Here is a 21089-nt window from a genome sequence, read left to right on the forward strand (position 1 = left end):
CCATATGAAGCCAGGTGCGTCAGGGCGGGTGCCCTGTGGACCCTATGGACTTCGTAGAAACAGAGATAACAAAGGCAAGTTCTTACCATATCTCTTGTTTTCTACTTCAGGGTCCATAGGGGTCCACAGGGTGACCTTGGGGATGTCCCAAAGCAGTCCAACTAAGGGCGGGGACGCTCCTGTGCTGATAGGAGAACCCGGCGCCCAAAGGATGCATCCTGAGAGGCAAAAGGTGTCAAACGCATAGAACCTCAAAAAGGTCTGAATGGAAGACCAGGTGGCCGCCTTACAGAGCTGAACAGCAGAGGCGCCACGGCTAGCAGCCCAAGAAGGGCCCACGGACCGAGTGGAATGAGCCTTAACAGAGGCTGGAACAGGTAAACCCTCCTGCATATAAGCCTCAATAATAACAGAACGAAGCCAACGGGCTAGAGTCTGTTTGTTGGCAGGCCAACCCCTCTTGTGAAAACCAAAGAGGATAAACAAAGAATCCGACTTCCTCACAGAATTAGTCCGGTCCACATAAACCTGGAGTGCCCGGACAACGTCTAAGGAAGTCTCCCCAGCCGAAAGATCAGGTGACTGAAAGGCTGGTACAACAATTTCCTGATTAATGTGGAACCTGGAAACCACCTTAGGTAGGAAATCAGGACGAGTGCGAAGCACCGCTCTGTCCTGATGAAAAATCAGAAAAGGGGGACGACAAGAAAGCGCCCCCAAATCTGAAACCCTCCTGCCAGAAGCAATTGCCAAGAGGAAAACAGTTTTAAAAGTTAGCCACTTGAGCTCCACTGACTCCAAGGGCTCAAAAGGAGGACCCTGTAAGGCCCGAAGAACCACCGCCAAATCCCACGGGGCCACAGGTGGCACAAAGGGAGGCTGGATTCTCAAAACACCCTGGAAAAAGGTGTGTACGTCCGGCATAGCAGCGATCCTGCGCTGGAACCACACCGACAGAGCAGACACGTGTACCTTCAGTGAAGAAAGACGTAATCCTAAATCCAAACCCGACTGAAGGAAAGCCAGAATACGCGAAACCCGGAACACCTGGGGATCATAGTTTCTGGCCTCACACCACTGAAAGTAAGTGTGCCACACTCTGTGATAGATCCTCGCGGAAGCAGGCTTGCGCGCCCTCAGCATGGTAGTAATAACGGAGCTAGAAAAGCCCCGAGACCTCAGGACGGCTGTCTCAAGAGCCACGCCGTCAAAGATAGTCGACCCAGATCCGGGTGAAGACAGGGCCCCTGAGACAACAGGTCCCGCCGTTGAGGTAGGAGGTACGGAGCGTCGATGGACAGGCTCCGCAGATCGGAGTACCACGGCCTTCTGGGCCACGCTGGGGCCACCAGGATCAGTGTGCCTCGGTCCTGTTTGAACTTGCGCAGGACCCGAGGCAGCAGAGATATCGGAGGGAACAAGTAAGCCAGTTGAAACAGCCATTTCACCGACAGCGCGTCTATCAGACTTGCGCCTGCGTCCCTTGTCCTTGACCCGTACACAGGCAGCTTGTGATTGTGACGGGACGCCATCAGGTCCAGCTCTGGCAGCCCCCACTTGTCCACGAGTAGTTGGAATATCTCTGGATGAAGCGACCATTCCCCGGGATGCACATCGTAACGGCTGAGGAAGTCTGCCTCCCAATTGAGGACTCCTGGGATGAAAACTGCCGAGAGAGCTGGAAGATAGTGCTCCGCCCAAGCCAGGACGCGGGACACCTCCGACATCGCAGCTCGACTGCGAGTCCCTCCCTGGTGATTGATGTACGCCACCGTGGTGGCGTTGTCTGACTGCACCTGAACGGCCCTTCCGTGAAGAGCGGTGCCGGACGACTGCAGGGCTCTGTATACTGCCCGCAGTTCCAGGATGTTGATGGGAAGAATCGCTTCCTCCGCCGACCAACGACCCTGAAGTGACAAGGAGCCTGTCACCGCCCCCCAACCCCGGAGACTGGCATCTGTCGTGAGCAGAACCCATTCCGGGATCCAAAAGGGGCGCCCCTCCAGGAGATGCGCTGTCTGCAGCCACCAGGCTAGGGACAGACGCACCTCCGAGGACAACACCAGCATCTGAGAGCGGATCCTGTGTGGCAATCCGTTCCATTCTGAAAGAATCAGCCCCTGCAGGGGCCTGGAATGGAACTGGGCAAACTCCACCATGTCGAATGCCGACACCATGGACCCCAAAACTCTCATCGCTGAGTGCACCGACACTCTGCCACTGCTCAGACAACTGTGAATCCGCAGCTGTAAGGAGGAGACCTTCTCTGGAGTCAGAAAAATCCGTTGCTGACGAGAGTCCAGCAGGGCCCCCAAATGAACCATCCGTTGTGATGGGATGAGGGAGGATTTCTTCCAGTTGATCAACCAGCCGTGCGCCTGTAGACAAGCGACAGTCAGGTGGAGATGCTGGATCAGTACCTCCGGGGAGCTTGCCAGCAAGAGGAGGTCGTCTAGATACGGTAGCAACCGTATCCCCTGGCTCCGAAGGTGAGCCGCCATGACCGCCATCACCTTGGTAAATACCCTTGGTGCCGTGGAGAGACCAAAGGGTAGAGCCCTGAATTGGTAGTGGTTGTGGAGAATAACAAACCGCAGAAACCGTTGGTGCGATGTTGCTATAGGCACATGGAGGTAGGCGTCCTGGATATCCAGGGAGACCATATAATCCCCCGATTCCATCGCCAGTATGATGGAACGCAAAGTTTCCATCCTGAATTTGGGAACCCTGAGAAACCTGTTCAGGGACTTCAAATTGAGGATGGGGCGATGAGAGCCATTGGGTTTCTGCACCAGAAACAGCGTAGAGTAATACCCCATCCCACGTTGAGACTGTGGTACGGGTATAATGACCCCCGCCGTCAGCAAGGCCTCTATGGCTTCCTGAACCTGCAAGGCCTTGGTTTTGTCCTGAGAAGGACTTGTGCAAAAAAACTGGCAAGGCGGCCTGTGCCGAAAAGACAGGGCGTACCCCTGGGAGACCACTTCTCGCACCCAGGCATCCGTGGTGGTATTGTGCCAGCACTGGGCGAATTGAAGAAGTCGGCCTCCCACTCTGGGGTCCCCCAGAGGGAGGCCCGTCCCATCATGCAGAAGGCTTATCTTCTGGCTTGGAAGAAGGGCGCCTAGCACTCCAGGCTTGCTTCTTTGGCTTTGAGGCGGTCTTGGGTGCGGACTGCCTCGGGAAGGACTGACCCTTTGCCTTGCCCTGAACCCGAAAGGAACGAAACGCCGAGCTCCGGACCTTAGCAGGTGTAGTAGCTGAAGGGAGGAAGGCTGACTTGGATTTTGCCAGGGTATCTACTATTTTGTCCAGGTCCGGACCAAATAGTAATTCCCCATTAAAAGGTAAGGCCTCCAAGCCTTTCTTTGAATCCGCGTCTGCTCTCCAAGACCGCAACCACAAGGATCTACGAGCAGACACTGCTGCCGACGAAACCCTAGAGGTCAACAGGCTAGCATCCAAAGATGCTTCTCCAATGTAGGAGGCGGCATCTCTCATCTTTCCTAACAACGCCCTCTGGACGTCCGGAGATTCATTCGTAAACATGTCCTCCAAGGCGTTGGCCCACCCCTCAATGGCCTTGGCCACCCAGGAGATGGCCATGGACGGCCGGGCTACAGCCCCTGAGAGAGAATAAATAGACTTTAAACAAGTCTCCACCTTCCTGTCCGTAGGATCCTCCAGCGAGGATATAGACGGCAATGGCAAAGTAGCACTCCTGATGAGGCGTGTTACATGGGAATCGACTGCAGGCGGAGTTTCCCCATTTCTTACAATGCGCTTCCGGGAATGGATAATTGGACGCCAAGCGTTTCTGTGGCAGGAAACGCTTACTGGGCGTCTGCCAGGCCACCGCCATGTGATCAGTCAACTGATCAGACAAGGGGAACGCTGCAGAAGTAACCTTAGCTTTTTTAAAACTAGGATACCTTGACTTGGGAGCGGGTGCCTCATCCTCAATCAGAAGAATGGCCCGCACCGCCTTAACCAGAGCCCGCACATTGATGGAAGACTTAGTGTCTACCTCCTGGACTGAGGCATCTGAGGCTGAGTCATCCTGCACCTCACCATCATCCGAGGACCCCTCAGAATCCGAGAGATGCGCAGCCTGTGCCATGACTGAGCGTTTAGACGCCCTGGAGGGCACGTCACTACGCAACATCGACTGAAAAGCCGAAGATGCTGCAGCCAAATCTTGGACAGTGTGGGAAAGCGCATCCACCCAGGGTGGAGGAGATGTCACAGGAGCCTGAAACGGAGACCCCGGGGGAGTCTGCAATAATTGTGGGACACCCGGGGAATGGGGGATGGCAGGCTGGGGCAACGCCCTAGTAGAGGCGGCAGTCGGGACCGACAGACGGTCCGCGATGGACACCAGCACCTGGGAAAACATCGCCCATGGTGGCTCCTGCGACATGGGAGGTTTAGACGTACCAGGGACCGCCTGGCACCGTCCGCACAGGCCGTCCTGTGACAAATCCTCCCTATCCACTCCTGCAGAACAGCGCCTGCAGGAGAACAATGCCGGAGCCCCGGAGTGCTCAATCTCCTCCTCAGACATGACTTTAGGAAGAAAACGTGCGCACTCACCAGTGTGCTGAACAACAGCCCACAATATGGCACCGTGTAGCACACAACTGTATGTGACGGACCTCACAAATACGTGATCTATATAGGTGAGGTCAGTAGAAACACCCTTCCCCCGCACACCTGTAGGGCTTGTAGGAGAAGGAAAGGGAGAGGTACAGGCTGACAGTAAGTAGAAAAAAGACACAGACAGGCAGCACTAGCAAAAGTCACATACCATGCAGGAAGATATACTCACTGCACCTTTCCACTACAATCAACCTCCCAGATTCAGTGTCTGGGAGGGCTATAGCGCTGTGTACACTGTCCTTGTCGGGGGAGAGGTACACAGGAGGACCGGTCCGCGTGCTCCCTGAGAGTATCCATGCTGCCAGTAAGAAAATGGCCGCTGGAGACCTCAGAGGAGGAGTGGCCGAGTAGCTGCAGCTCAGCGACGCCAGACTCCGAGCTGAAAGGCGCGCTGAGCTGAGGGGAGGAGCCGCTAGACAGGGAAGGCTTCCTCCCCTGGCTAGCATATTTAACCCCCAAGGTTGCGGCATCCCGCTTGCCGCTTAATTTACCCTGGTGGTCTAGTGGTCTGGCGGGGTATGCCTCCGATAGAGGGGGGGCCCGCCGCCACCGCTAGCGCCCCCGGTCTGTCCCCTAGACTGGGGGCATGGGACTGCATATAAAAGGCATTACCCGCGCACCGCCGCTAATCAGCGGTGCGCGGCTTACCTTAAGCTCCCCGGCGTCTTCCGGCAGCAGTCCCGGGGGAAGCCAGAGTCCGGCTAGTACAGACTCTGGCTTCCCCCGCCGCGATCCCCAGTTCAGTGCTGGCGTCGCGGCGCCAGCAGGGAGAAGGAGCGGCAGCGTGGGCGTCTGTACAGACAGCCCAGCGCTGCCGCTCTGGAGAAAAAAACTCTAGTCAAAAAAATAAATAAATTTAACTAAGTTAAATAAAAGCTTTAGGGGGCTGCTCCTGCAGCCCCCCCCCCGCAGGGTGACCCGACTCCGGCCGGGCACCATCTTAAACTGAGGTGCCTGTGGCTCGGGGGCGAGGTATAGGGGAGGTTGGACACAAGTGCATCCTGGGAGCAGCTAAAAGCTTTAACTCCGTGGTGCCCGAGGATCCAGCTATACCCCAAGGTCACCCTGTGGACCCTGAAGTAGAAATACAGTATATACAGCCAGACACCTGTCCTGTGATAGTTATATAGTATACAGGGGATATATATACAGTATATACAGCCAGACACCTGTCCTGTGATAGTTATATAGTGTACAGGGGATATATATACAGTATATACAGCCAGACACCTGTCCTGTGATAGTTATATAGTGTACAGGGGATATATATACAGTATATACAGCCAGACACCTGTCCTGTGATAGTTATATAGTGTACAGGGGATATATATACAGCCAGACACCTGTCCTGTGATAGTTATATAGTGTACAGGGGATATATATACAGTATATACAGCCAGACACCTGTCCTGTGATAGTTATATAGTATACAGGGGATATATATACAGTATATACAGCCAGACACCTGTCCTGTGATAGTTATATAGTGTACAGGGGATATATATACAGTATATACAGCCAGACACCTGTCCTGTGATAGTTATATAGTGTACAGGGGATATATATACAGTATATACAGCCAGACACCTGTCCTGTGATAGTTATATAGTGTACAGGGGAGATATATACAGTATATACAGCCAGACACCTGTCCTGTGATAGTTATATAGTGTACAGGGGATATATATATACAGTATATACAGCCAGACACCTGTCCTGTGATAGTTATATAGTATACAGGGGATATATATATACAGTATATACAGCCAGACACCTGTCCTGTGATAGTTATATAGTGTACAGGGGATATATATACAGTATATACAGCCAGACACCTGTCCTGTGATAGTTATATAGTGTACAGGGGATATATATACAGTATATACAGCCAGACACCTGTCCTGTGATAGTTATATAGTGTACAGGGGATATATATACAGCCAGACACCTGTCCTGTGATAGTTATATAGTGTACAGGGGATATATATACAGTATATACAGCCAGACACCTGTCCTGTGATAGTTATATAGTATACAGGGTATATATATATATACAGTATATACAGCCAGACACCTGTCCTGTGATAGTTATATAGTGTACAGGGGATATATATACAGTATATACAGCCAGACACCTGTCCTGTGATAGTTATATAGTGTACAGGGGAGATATATACAGTATATACAGCCAGACACCTGTCCTGTGATAGTTATATAGTGTACAGGGGATATATATACAGTATATACAGCCAGACACCTGTCCTGTGATAGTTATATAGTATACAGGGGATATATATATATATATACAGTATATACAGCCAGACACCTGTCCTGTGATAGTTATATAGTGTACAGGGGATATATATACAGTATATACAGCCAGACACCTGTCCTGTGATAGTTATATAGTGTACAGGGGAGATATATACAGTATATACAGCCAGACACCTGTCCTGTGATAGTTATATAGTGTACAGGGGAGATATATACAGTATATACAGCCAGACACCTGTCCTGTGATAGTTATATAGTGTACAGGGGATATATATACAGTATATACAGCCAGACACCTGTCCTGTGATAGTTATATAGTGTACAGGGGATATATATACAGTATATACAGCCAGACACCTGTCCTGTGATAGTTATATAGTGTACAGGGGAGATATATACAGTATATACAGCCAGACACCTGTCCTGTGATAGTTATATAGTGTACAGGGGAGATATATACAGTATATACAGCCAGACACCTGTCCTGTGATAGTTATATAGTGTACAGGGGAGATATATACAGTATATACAGCCAGACACCTGTCCTGTGATAGTTATATAGTGTACAGGGGAGATATATACAGTATATACAGCCAGACACCTGTCCTGTGATAGTTATATAGTGTACAGGGGAGATATATACAGTATATACAGCCAGACACCTGTCCTGTGATAGTTATATAGTGTACAGGGGAGATATATACAGTATATACAGCCAGACACCTGTCCTGTGATAGTTATATAGTGTACAGGGGATATATATACAGTATATACAGCCAGACACCTGTCCTGTGATAGTTATATAGTGTACAGGGGATATATATACAGTATATACAGCCAGACACCTGTCCTGTGATAGTTATATAGTGTACAGGGGATATATATACAGTATATACAGCCAGACACCTGTCCTGTGATAGTTATATAGTGTACAGGGGATATATATACAGTATATACAGCCAGACACCTGTCCTGTGATAGTTATATAGTATACAGGGGATATATATATATATACAGTATATACAGCCAGACACCTGTCCTGTGATAGTTATATAGTGTACAGGGGAGATATATACAGTATATACAGCCAGACACCTGTCCTGTGATAGTTATATAGTGTACAGGGGAGATATATACAGTATATACAGCCAGACACCTGTCCTGTGATAGTTATATAGTGTACAGGGGAGATATATACAGTATATACAGCCAGACACCTGTCCTGTGATAGTTATATAGTGTACAGGGGAGATATATACAGTATATACAGCCAGACACCTGTCCTGTGATAGTTATATAGTATACAGGGGATATATATACAGTATATACAGCCAGACACCGGTCCTGTGATAGTTATATAGTATACAGGGGATATATATACAGTATATACAGCCAGACACCTGTCCTGTGATAGTTATATAGTGTACAGGGGATATATATACAGTATATACAGCCAGACACCTGTCCTGTGATAGTTATATAGTGTACAGGGGATATATATACAGTATATACAGCCAGACACCTGTCCTGTGATAGTTATATAGTGTACAAGGGATATATATACAGTATATACAGCCAGACACCTGTCCTGTGATAGTTATATAGTGTACAGGGGATATATATACAGTATATACAGCCAGACACCTGTCCTGTGATAGTTATATAGTGTACAGGGGATATATATACAGTATATATAGCCAGACACCTGTCCTGTGATAGTTATATAGATTATTTTGGGTATACAGAGATCACCTAATGACTAATGAGGTCACACAGCTGGCTAATACGTCACCGCCACGCCCCCACTATACATTACATGACGTCATTACACCTATAGCGCGCGCCTCACCACCAGATCCTCCACAGCCACCAGGTCATTGAGCACGGCCTCCATCCTGCGCGGAAGAGGAGTGACCCGGACCCAGCCCTGCGGCCGTTATTATATCCCGTCACCGGCGTCATTACCTCACTGCCCGGACGCCGCCACCTTAAGTGTGGGCTCCCTGAGGTGGATGATAAGGTGCTGCGCTGGCGGCCATCTTATCTATGGGCGCTCTGTGGGCTGCATAGCCCTGCTGGCGGCCATCTTATCTATGGGCGCTCTGTGGGCTGCATAGCATGCTGGCGGCCATCTTAAGTGTGGGCTCTCTGAAGGGAACAGCGCAATGACAAAAAAAAAGAGGGGAGCAGCTAGATCCCCTTCCGTAGATTTACCCTGACATCATCAGCCAGTGTCCAACGTCATTCCCTGCCCTCCAAGTGGGGGAATATAACTTTGTGGCGAGCCACCGAGCCCAGAGCATAGCGAGCCCGCGAGGGGACAACTTTCTTCTTTGGAAAGGGAAAACTTTCGGTACTTGTGTACCTAAAGTACCATTTAAAACATTAATTGGGTTCTCTCTGCAATGAGTCCGTAAAGAACACAACTAAAGGTGCCCTTATGCAGAGCCTCCGGGAGTGATGCTCCTTGTAGTAATGCCCCCAGTAGTAGTGCCCCCAGTAGTAGTGCCCCCAGTAGTAATGCCCCCAGTAGTAGTGCCCCCAGTAGTAATGCCCCCAGTAGTAGTGCCCCCAGTAGTAGTGCCCCCAGTAGTAGTGCCTCCAGTAGTAGTGCCCCCAGTAGTAGTGCCCCCAGTAGTAATGCCCCCAGTAGTAGTGCCCCCAGTAGTAGTGCCCCCAGTAGTAATGCCCCCAGTAGTAATGCCCCCAGTAGTAGTGCCCCCAGTAGTAGTGCCCCCAGTAGTAATGCCCCCAGTAGTAGTGCCCCCAGTAGTAGTGCCCCCAGTAGTAGTGCCCCCAGTAGTAATGCCCCCAGTAGTAGTGCCCCCAGTAGTAGTGCCCCCAGTAGTAATGCCCCCAGTAGTAATGCCCCCAGTAGTAGTGCCCCCAGTAGTAATGCCCCCAGTAGTAGTGCCCCCAGTAGTAGTGCCCCCAGTAGTAATGCCCCCAGTAGTAGTGCCCCCAGTAGTAGTGCCCCCAGTAGTAATGCCCCCAGTAGTAATGCCCCCAGTAGTAGTGCCCCCAGTAGTAATGCCCCCAGTAGTAGTGCCCCCAGTAGTAGTGCCCCCAGTAGTAGTGCCCCCAGTAGTAGTGCCTCCAGTAGTAGTGCCCCCAGTAGTAGTGCCCCCAGTAGTAATGCCCCCAGTAGTAGTGCCCCCAGTAGTAGTGCCCCCAGTAGTAATGCCCCCAGTAGTAGTGCCCCCAGTAGTAGTGCCCCCAGTAGTAATGCCCCCAGTAGTGCCGCTTACACAAAAAAAATAAAAAAACAATACATACGGTAAGCCCTGGTCCTGCGTGCCTCAGGTCCGACTGCCTTCTCCAACTCCTCTGAGGTCAACTATGGGAGAGACGTCGCGACATTGTATCAGTGATGTAACCACAAGATTAACCTCAATTAATCTTGCGGCTACGATGTAGCGGTTCCCACCATAGAAGTCTATGGGAGACACAGGCTGGCCGCATTCAGCTAATCAGGGAGCTGCTCCGACGGAGATGCTCCCTGATTGGCTGGCGGCCCCTTCACTGACGGGCCCCGGTCATTTACGCGGAGCAAAGGTATGTGGGTCTCATTCAGAGCCGCTCGTAAGCGGCCGTTCGTTCGTTCCGAGCCATGTTCGCACATCTGCGCATGCGTACGGTTTGTAATACGCATGCGCGAACCAGTCAGAAAATCGTTTGTTCGCGATATAGCGAATGCCTGCTATTTTGAGTGACAGGAGGAGGCGTATGTGGGTGGTAGCAGGGGAAGGTGCTTGAAAACGGGGAGTGGAGATCAGAACGCAGGCGTGCTTAAAGGTCAAAACGGGCGTTTTATGGGTGTGCATAATTAAAACAGCAGCGTCATTGACCACGTCACTTGGTTATTTTATAGTCAGAACTGCTCGCAATATAGTGGTAGGAAAAACCAGCCACAAGAATAGCGAGCAGTTCATACACTGTTCAATGTACTCGATTAATCTATTAAATAGCGGACATGACGTATGGTGCGAGCGGCCAGCGGGGCGTCTTTTTTAAAATTCCGACCGCAAGTTTTGTTCGCTCGTTCAGACTTATAGGCGTGAACAGACCGCAAAGAGCGAACGGTTCATTTGAATAGCCACCCCTTTTTCTGAACGAGCGAGCGCAAATAGCGTCCGGCTCTGAATCAGACCCTGTGTACACACATACCTTTGCTCAGTCTGGCATGGTTCGGTTTTTTGCGTTTTTTTATTTTAACCCCTGGATTGCCAGTGGACGTAATCGAATCGCATAGGAGAGTATGGATTTATTTTTTTCAGGTACACCACTATGGATTACTTCGGATACTAGGTGAGTATGTGTGAGTGTGAGTGTGCATGTATGTTTTATTAAAATTGTACATTCACGGTGTATATTTGTTTATTTACGTATTTCTTTAGCTGTGGAACTACAAGTGTCAGCGGGCCCGTAATGCCCCGCATGCTGGTATTTGTGGTTCTCCAAATACCAGCATGCAGGGGAGGCTTGCTGGTACTTGTGGTTCTACAAATAAAGACAATATGGAAAATTTATTTTAACACTTTACACTAACACTATCAACCCGGCACCCATGGGCATAGGGTGCCGGGGATAGCCCCGGGCTATCAGTCTAGGCCTGGGGTGCCCCGGAGAGGGGTACCCCTTTATTGGGGGGGTACCCAACTCCCCAGGGATCCCCGGCTTGGACTGACTAGCGGTCAGGGATAATGCTTTGGCCGGGGAAACCGGTGAAAGGTTTTCCCTGGCTGTGGCATTATCCCCCCGCTAGAAAGAGTTCGGTGCTGGTTCTGGAATTTTTCAGGGACCCCTACTCGTTTTGTCCCCTGATTTTCCAGAACCAGGACCAGCTCAACAAAGCCCTGTGCTGGGTCTTAATATACAGGGGCCCCCTACGCATTTTGGCCCCTGTATTATTAGAACAGGCTTTATAAAGCCCGGGGCTGGTTATGCTTTTGGGGAGGGGGTGCACGTCATTTTTTTAAAATTTAAAAACATTTAACATAAGTACACACAGAAACATGTACATATCTCATGGATATGTGCATGTTTCTGTGTTAATCTGACCTGCTCAGGATGTACTCGCTAGCCTGAAGCAGGTCTATTATTTGGGGACTTTTGGTAATCTTTTTTTTTGCGAGTCTGAAACAGACTCTATTACATTGGAGAGTTGTGAAAAATTGCGAGTTTAGCACCAAACTCGCAATTTACCAAAACAGACACCCTATTACATTTGACCCGTGGCATCTTAAGACAAGGGACCAAATATAATAGGGTGAGAGTTTAGCTGTAACCTCTCTTATTAAACTCGGCCGATGTAATAGAGTCTGAGAAGATGGAAACTCGCTTTTTTTATACTCAAAAAACTCTCACGATTTACACTCTCATCCAGATGTTTTCTCATTTTGAAGATAAAACTCCACCAATGTGAGAATTTACTGCTGAACTCTCCCCCTATTACATTCAGCCCAAGATGTAACCCAGATCTCCCTACACCACCATTCTGGAATCATCACACAGATAGGCGGTGTGCGCTTGCACCCCTGTTATTCACTTATTGCAGTACAAGCTGCGATTGTCCTGCGGTTCCGCACGCTCAGAGAACTCATTTGCAAAGTGAGTGACAAGGTTGCCAGCGTTTGGGGGGAGAATAACGCAGGCGTGTCTGATCGTTTAAACGCCGTTACATGGGTGCGTATAAATGAGCCCTTATAATCTCCTACGCAGCATGAGAGCCCTCTGCGTGTCAGGAGAGCTGCAGGGTCTGTGGCTGGTCAGACTTGCCGCCAGGGCAAGATGGCCGCTCAATGCGTGTCGATGTTACCGATATTTGCGCAGGTAAGCAATGTCGTACGCATATAAGAAGGCAGTGCCTGGCGTCCTTATGCACGGATAAGCTTTGGAACTTTTAGCATAGTTTCGCAGCTACGTTCTGTGCGAAATCGAAGCTACGATCGCATTAGCTCCCATCTCTGACATCAGGCCCCAAGACAACAACAATGGCACAGAACAGTGACGTAGCATAAGGAGGCACTCCTACACAGACATGAAGTAGCATAAGGAGGCACTCCTACACAGACATGACGTAGCATAAGGAGGCACTCCTACACAGACATGACGTAACATAAGGAGGCACTCCTACACAGACATGACGCAGCATAAGGAGGCACTACTACACAGACATGATGTAGCATAAGGAGGCACTACTACACAGACATGACGCAGCATAAGGAGGCACTCCTACACAGACATGACGCAGCATAAGGAGGCACTCCTACACAGACATGACGCAGCATAAGGAGGCACTCCTACACAGACATGACGTAGCATAAGGAGGCACTCCTACACAGACATGACGTAGCATAAGGAGGCACTCCTACACAGACATGAAGCAGCATAAGGAGGCACTCCTACACAGACATGACGCAGCATAAGGAGGCACTCCTACACAGACATGACGCAGCATAAGGAGGCACTCCTACACAGACATGACGCAGCATAAGGAGGCACTCCTACACAGACATGACGCAGCATAAGGAGGCACTCCTACACAGACATGACGCAGCATAAGGAGGCACTACTACACAGACATGACGTAGCATAAGGAGGCACTACTACACAGACATGACGTAGCATAAGGAGGCACTCCTACACAGACATGACGTAGCATAAGGAGGCACTCCTACACAGACATGACGTAGCATAAGGAGGCACTCCTACACAGACATGACGCAGCATAAGGAGGCACTCCTACACAGACATGACGCAGCATAAGGAGGCACTACTACACAGACATGACGCAGCATAAGGAGGCACTACTACACAGACATGACGCAGCATAAGGAGGCACTCCTACACAGACATGACGCAGCATAAGGAGGCACTCCTACAAAGACATGACGCAGCATAAGGAGGCACTCCTACACAGACATGACGCAGCATAAGGAGGCACTACTACACAGACATGACGCAGCATAAGGAGGCACTCCTACACAGACATGACGCAGCATAAGGAGGCACTACTACAAAGACATGATGCAGCATAAGGAGGCACTACTACACAGACATGACGTAGCATAAGGAGGCACTACTACACAGACATGACGTAGCACACAGCAGTGACGTAACATAAGGAGGCACTCCTACACAGACATGACGCAGCATAAGGAGGCACTCCTACACAGACATGACGCAGCATAAGGAGGCATTCCAACACAGACATGACGCAGCATAAGGAGGCACTCCTACACAGACATGACGCAGCATAAGGAGGCACTCCTACACAGACATGACGCAGCATAAGGAGGCACTCCTACACAGACATGACGCAGCATAAGGAGGCACTCCAACACAGACATGACGCAGCATAAGGAGGCACTACTACACAGACATGACGTAGCATAAGGAGGCACTCCTACACAGACATGACGTAGCAAAAGGAGGCACTCCTACACAGACATGACGTAGCATAAGGAGGCACTCCTACACAGACATGACGCAGCATAAGGAGGCACTGCTACACAGACATGACGCAGCATAAGGAGGCACTCCTACACAGACATGAGGTAGCATAAGGAGGCACTCCTACACAGACATGACAAAACATAAGGAGGCACTCCTACACAGACATGACATAGCATAAGGAGGCACTACTACACAGACATGATGCAGCACACAGCAGTGATGTAGTATAAGGAGGCACTCCTACACAGACATGACGTAGCATAAGGAGGCACTCCAACACAGACATGACGTAGCATAAGGAGGTACTCCTACACAGACATGACGTAGCATAAGGAGGCACTACTACACAGACATGACGTAGCATAAGGAGGCACTACTACACAGACATGACGAAACATAAGGAGACACTCCTACACAGACATGACGTAGCATAAGGAGGCACTCCTACACAGACATGACGTAGCATAAGGAGGCACTCCTACACAGACATGAAGCAGCATAAGGAGGCACTCCTACACAGACATGACGCAGCATAAGTAGGCACTCCTACACAGACATGACGCAGCATAAGGAGGCACTCCTACACAGACATGACGCAGCATAAGGAGGCACTCCTACACAGACATGACGCAGCATAAGGAGGCACTCCTACACAGACATGACGCAGCATAAGGAGGCACTACTACACAGACATGACGTAGCATAAGGAGGCACTACTACACAGACATGACGTAGCATAAGGAGGCACTCCTACACAGACATGACGTAGCATAAGGAGGCACTCCTACACAGACATGACGTAGCATAAGGAGGCACTCCTACACAGACATGACGCAGCATAAGGAGGCACTACTACACAGACATGACGCAGCATAAGGAGGCACTACTACACAGACATGACGCAGCATAAGGAGGCACTCCTACACAGACATGACGCAGCATAAGGAGGCACTCCTACACAGACATGACGCAGCATAAGGAGGCACTACTACACAGACATGACGCAGCATAAGGAGGCACTCCTACACAGACATGACGCAGCATAAGGAGGCACTACTACAAAGACATGATGCAGCATAAGGAGGCACTACTACACAGACATGACGTAGCATAAGGAGGCACTACTACACAGACATGACGTAGCACACAGCAGTGACGTAACATAAGGAGGCACTCCTACACAGACATGACGCAGCATAAGGAGGCACTCCTACACAGACATGACGCAGCATAAGGAGGCATTCCAACACAGACATGACGCAGCATAAGGAGGCACTCCTACACAGACATGACGCAGCATAAGGAGGCACTCCTACACAGACATGACGCAGCATAAGGAGGCACTCCTACACAGACATGACGCAGCATAAGGAGGCACTCCAACACAGACATGACGCAGCATAAGGAGGCACTACTACACAGACATGACGTAGCATAAGGAGGCACTCCTACACAGACATGACGTAGCAAAAGGAGGCACTCCTACACAGACATGACGTAGCATAAGGAGGCACTCCTACACAGACATGACGCAGCATAAGGAGGCACTGCTACACAGACATGACGCAGCATAAGGAGGCACTCCTACACAGACATGAGGTAGCATAAGGAGGCACTCCTACACAGACATGACAAAACATAAGGAGGCACTCCTACACAGACATGACGTAGCATAAGGAGGCACTACTACACAGACATGATGCAGCACACAGCAGTGATGTAGTATAAGGAGGCACTCCTACACAGACATGACGTAGCATAAGGAGGCACTCCAACACAGACATGACGTAGCATAAGGAGGTACTCCTACACAGACATGACGTAGCATAAGGAGGCACTACTACACAGACATGACGTAGCATAAGGAGGCACTACTACACAGACATGACGAAACATAAGGAGACACTCCTACACAGACATGACGTAGCATAAGGAGGCACTCCTACACAGACATGACGCAGCATAAGGAGGCACTCCTACACAGACATGACGCAGCATAAGGAAGCACTCCTACACAGACATGACGCAGCATAAGGAGGCACTCCTTCACAGACATGACGCAGCATAAGGAGGCACTCCTACACAGACGTGACGTAGCACACAGCACTGACGCAGCATAAGGAGGCACTGCTACACAGACATGACGCAGCATAAGGAGGCACTCCTACACAGACATGACGCAGCATAAGGAGGCACTCCTACACAGACATGACGTAGCATAAGGAGGCACTCCTACACAGACATGACGTAACATAAGGAGGCACTACTACACAGACATGACGCAGCATAATGAGGCACTCCTACACAGACGTGACGTAGCACACAGCACTGACGCAGCATAAGGAGGCACTCCTAAACAGACATGACGTAGCACACAGCAGTGACGTAGCATAAGAAGGCACTGCTACACAGACATGACGAAACATAAGGAGGCACTCCTACTCAGACATGACGTGGCATAAGGAGGCACTCCTACACAGAAATGACGTAGCATAAGGAGGCACTCCTACACAGACATGACGTAGCATAAGGAGGCACTGCTACACAGACATGACGAAACATAAGGAGGCACTCCTACACAGACATGACGTAGCACACAGCACTGACGCAGCATAAGGAGGCACTCCTTCACAGACATGAAGTAGCACACAGCAGCGATGTAGCATAAGGAGGCGCTCCTACACAGACATGACGTAGCACACAGCAGTGATGTAGTATAAGGAGGCACTCCTACACAGATATGATGCAGCAAACAGCAGCGATGTAGCATAAGGAGGCACTGCTACACAGACATGACCTAGCACACAGCAGTGACGTAACATAAGGAGGCACTCCTACACAGACATGAAGCAGCACACAGCAGTGATGTAGTATAAGGAGGCACTCCTACACAGATATGATGCAGCAAACAGCAGTGATGTAGTATAAGGAGGCACTCCTACACAGACATGACGTAGCATAAGGAGGTACTCCTACACAGACATGACGTAGCATAAGGAGGCACTACTACACAGACATGACGTAGCATAAGGAGGCACTACTACACAGACATGACGAAACATAAGGAGGCACTCCTACACAGACATGACGTAGCATATGGAGGCACTCCTACACAGACATGACGCAGCATAAGGAGGCACTTCTACACAGACATGACGTAGCATAAGGAGGCACTCCTACACAGACATGACGTAGCATAAGGAGGCACTCCTACACAGACATGACGTAGCATAAGGAGGCACCCCTACACAGACATGACGTAGCATAAGGAGGCACTTCTACACAGACATGAAGTAGCATAAGGAGGCACTCCTACACAGACATGACGTAGCATAAGGAGGCACTCCTACACAGACATGACGTAGCATAAGGAGGCACTCCTACACAGACATGACGTAACATAAGGAGGCACTACTACACAGACATGACGTAGCATAAGGAGGCACTCCTACACAGACGTGACGTAGCACAGAGCACTGACGCAGCATAAGGAGGCACTGCTACACAGACATGACGCAGCATAAGGAGGCGCTCCTACACAGACATGACGCAGCATAAGGAGGCACTCCTACACAGACATGACGTAGCATAAGGAGGCACTCCTACACAGACATGACGTAACATAAGGAGGCACTACTACACAGACATGACGCAGCATAATGAGGCACTCCTACACAGATGTGACGTAGAACACAGCACTGACGCAGCATAAGGAGGCACTCCTAAACAGACATGACGTAGCACACAGCAGTGACGTAGCATAAGGAGGCACTGCTACACAGACATGACGAAACATAAGGAGACACTCCTACACAGACATGACGTAGCATAAGGATGCACTCCTACACAGACATGACGTAGCATAAGGAGGCACTCCTACACAGACATGACGTAGCATAAGGAGGCACTGCTACACAGACATGACGTAGCACACAGCAGTAACGTAGCATAAGGAGGCACTGCTACACAGACATGACGAAACATAAGGAGGCACTCCTACACAGACACGACGTAGCATAAGGAGGCACTGCTACACAGACATGACGTAGCATAAGGAGGCACTCCTACACAGACATGACATCACATAAGGAGGCACTACTACACAGACATGAGGCAGCATAAGGAGGCACTCATTCACAGACGTGACGTAGGACACAGCACTGACGCAGCATAAGGAGGCACTCCTACACAGACATGACGTAGCACACAGCAGCGATGTAGCATAAGGAGGCACTGCTACACAGACATGACGTAACACACAGCAGTGACGTAACATAAGGAGGCACTCCTACACAGACATGACGCAGCATAAGGAGGCACTCCTACACAGACATGAAGTAGCATGAGGAGGCACTCCTACACAGACATGACGTAACATAAGGAGGCACTACAACACAGACATGACGCAGCATAATGAGGCACTCCTACACAGACGTGACGTAGCACACAGCACTGACGCAGCATAAGGAGGCACTCCTAAACAGACATGACGTAGCACACAGCAGTGACGTAGCATAAGGAGGCACTGCTACACAGACATGACGAAACATAAGGAGGCACTCCTACACAGACATGACGTAGCATAAGGAGGCACTCCTACACAGACATGACGTAGCATAAGGAGGCACTCCTACACAGACATGACGTAGCACACAGCAGTGACGTAGCATAAGGAGGCACTTCTACACAGACATGACGAAACATAAGGAGGCTCTCCTACACAGACATTACGTAGCATAAGGAGGCACTCCTACACAGACATGACATCACATAAGGAGGCACTACTACACAGACATGAGGCAGCATAAGGAGGCACTCATTCACAGACGTGACGTAGCACACAGCACTGACGCAGCATAAGGAGGCACTCCTACACAGACATGACGTAGCACACAGCAGCGATATAGCATAAGGAGGCACTGCTACACGGACATGACGTAACACACAGCAGTGACGTAACATAAGGAGGCACTCCTACACAGACATGACGTAGCACACAGCAGTGACGTTACATAAGGAGGCGCTCCTACACAGACATGACGTAGCACACAGCACTGACGCAGCATAAGGAGGCACTCCTACACAGACATGACGTAGCACACATCAGCGATGTAGCATAAGGAGGCACTGCTACACAGACATGACCTAGCACACAGCAGTGACGTAACATAAGGAGGCACTCCTACACAGACATGAAGCAGCACACAGCAGTGATGTAGTATAAGGAGGCACTCCTACACAGACATGACGCAGCAAACAGCAGTGATGTAGTATAAGGAGGCACTCCTACACAGACATGACGTAGCACACAGCGGCGACGTAGCATAAGGATGCACTCCTACACAGACATGACGTAGCACACAGCAGCGACGTAGCATAAGGAGGCACTCCTACACAGACATGACGTAGCACACAGCAGTGACGTAACATAAGGAGGCACTCCTACACAGACATGACGCAGCACACAGCAGTGATGTAGTATAAGGAGGCACTCCTACACAGACATGACGTAGCACACAGCGGTGATGTAGTATAAGGAGGCACTCCTACACAGACATGACGTAGCATAAGGAGGCACTCCTACACAGACATGACGTAGCATAAGGAGGCACTACTACACAGACATGACGTAGCATGAGGAGGCACTACTACACAGACATGACGAAACATAAGGAGGCACTCCTACACAGACATGACGAAGCATAAGGAGGCACTCCTACACATACATGACGTAGCATAAGGAGGCACTTCTACACAGACATGACGTAGCATAAGGAGGCACTCCTACACAGACATGACGAAACATAAGGAGGCACTCCTACACAGACATGACGTAGCATAAGGAGGCACTCCTACACAGACATGACGTAGCATAAGGAGTCACTGCTACACAGACATGACGAAACATAAGGAGGCACTCCTACACAGACATGACGTAGCATAAGGAGGCACTCCTTCACAGACATGACGTAACATAAGGAGGCACTACTACACAGACATGACGCAGCATAAGGAGGCACTCCTACACAGACATGACGTAGCACACAGCACTGACGCAGCTTAAGGAGGCACTGCTACACAGACATGACGAAACATAAGGAGGCACTCCTACACAGACATGACGTAGCATAAGGAGGCACTGCTACACAGACATGACGTAGCATAAGGAGTCACTCCTACACAGACATGACATCACATAAGGAGGCACTACTACACAGACATGAGGCAGCATAAGGAGGCACTCATTCACAGACGTGACGTAGCACACAACACTGACGCAGCATAAGGAGGCACTCCTACACAGACATGACGTAGCACACAGCAGCGATGTAGCATAAGGAGGCACTGCTACACAGACATGATGTAACACACAGCAGTGACGTAACATAAGGAGGCACTCCTACACAGACATGACGTAGCACACAGCAGTGACGTTACATAAGGAGGTGCTCCTACACAGACATGACGTAGCACACAGCAGTGACGTAACATAAGGAGGCGCTCCTACACAGACATGACGTAGCACACAGCACTGACGCAGCATAAGGAGGCACTCCTACACAGACATGACGTAGCACACAGCAAAGATGTAGTATAAGGAGGCACTCCTACACAGACATGACGTAGCACACAGCAGTGACGTTACATAAGGAGGCGCTCCTACACAGACATGACGTAGCACACAGCAGTGACGTAAC

At 50.0% G+C, this 21089-nt stretch overlaps 1 protein-coding gene across 1 annotated transcript in view; it reads right to left on the reverse strand.

The window, feature by feature from the left end:
* FIS1 (fission, mitochondrial 1) overlaps positions 1-8885 on the reverse strand; it is a 28981-nt gene extending 20096 nt beyond the window's left edge. Inside the window, exon 1 of the mRNA XM_088481232.1 lies at positions 8783-8885. Within this exon, the coding sequence (XP_088337358.1) occupies positions 8783-8827 (45 nt within the window). The 5' untranslated portion in view covers positions 8828-8885. The remainder of the gene's footprint in view (positions 1-8782) is intronic.
* Between the last annotated feature and the right edge of the window lie 12204 nt (positions 8886-21089).

This window comes from Taudactylus pleione, unplaced genomic scaffold, assembly GCF_031769625.1.
Source record: "Taudactylus pleione unplaced genomic scaffold, aTauple2 ptg000268l, whole genome shotgun sequence".
NCBI lineage: Eukaryota > Metazoa > Chordata > Amphibia > Anura > Myobatrachidae > Taudactylus > Taudactylus pleione.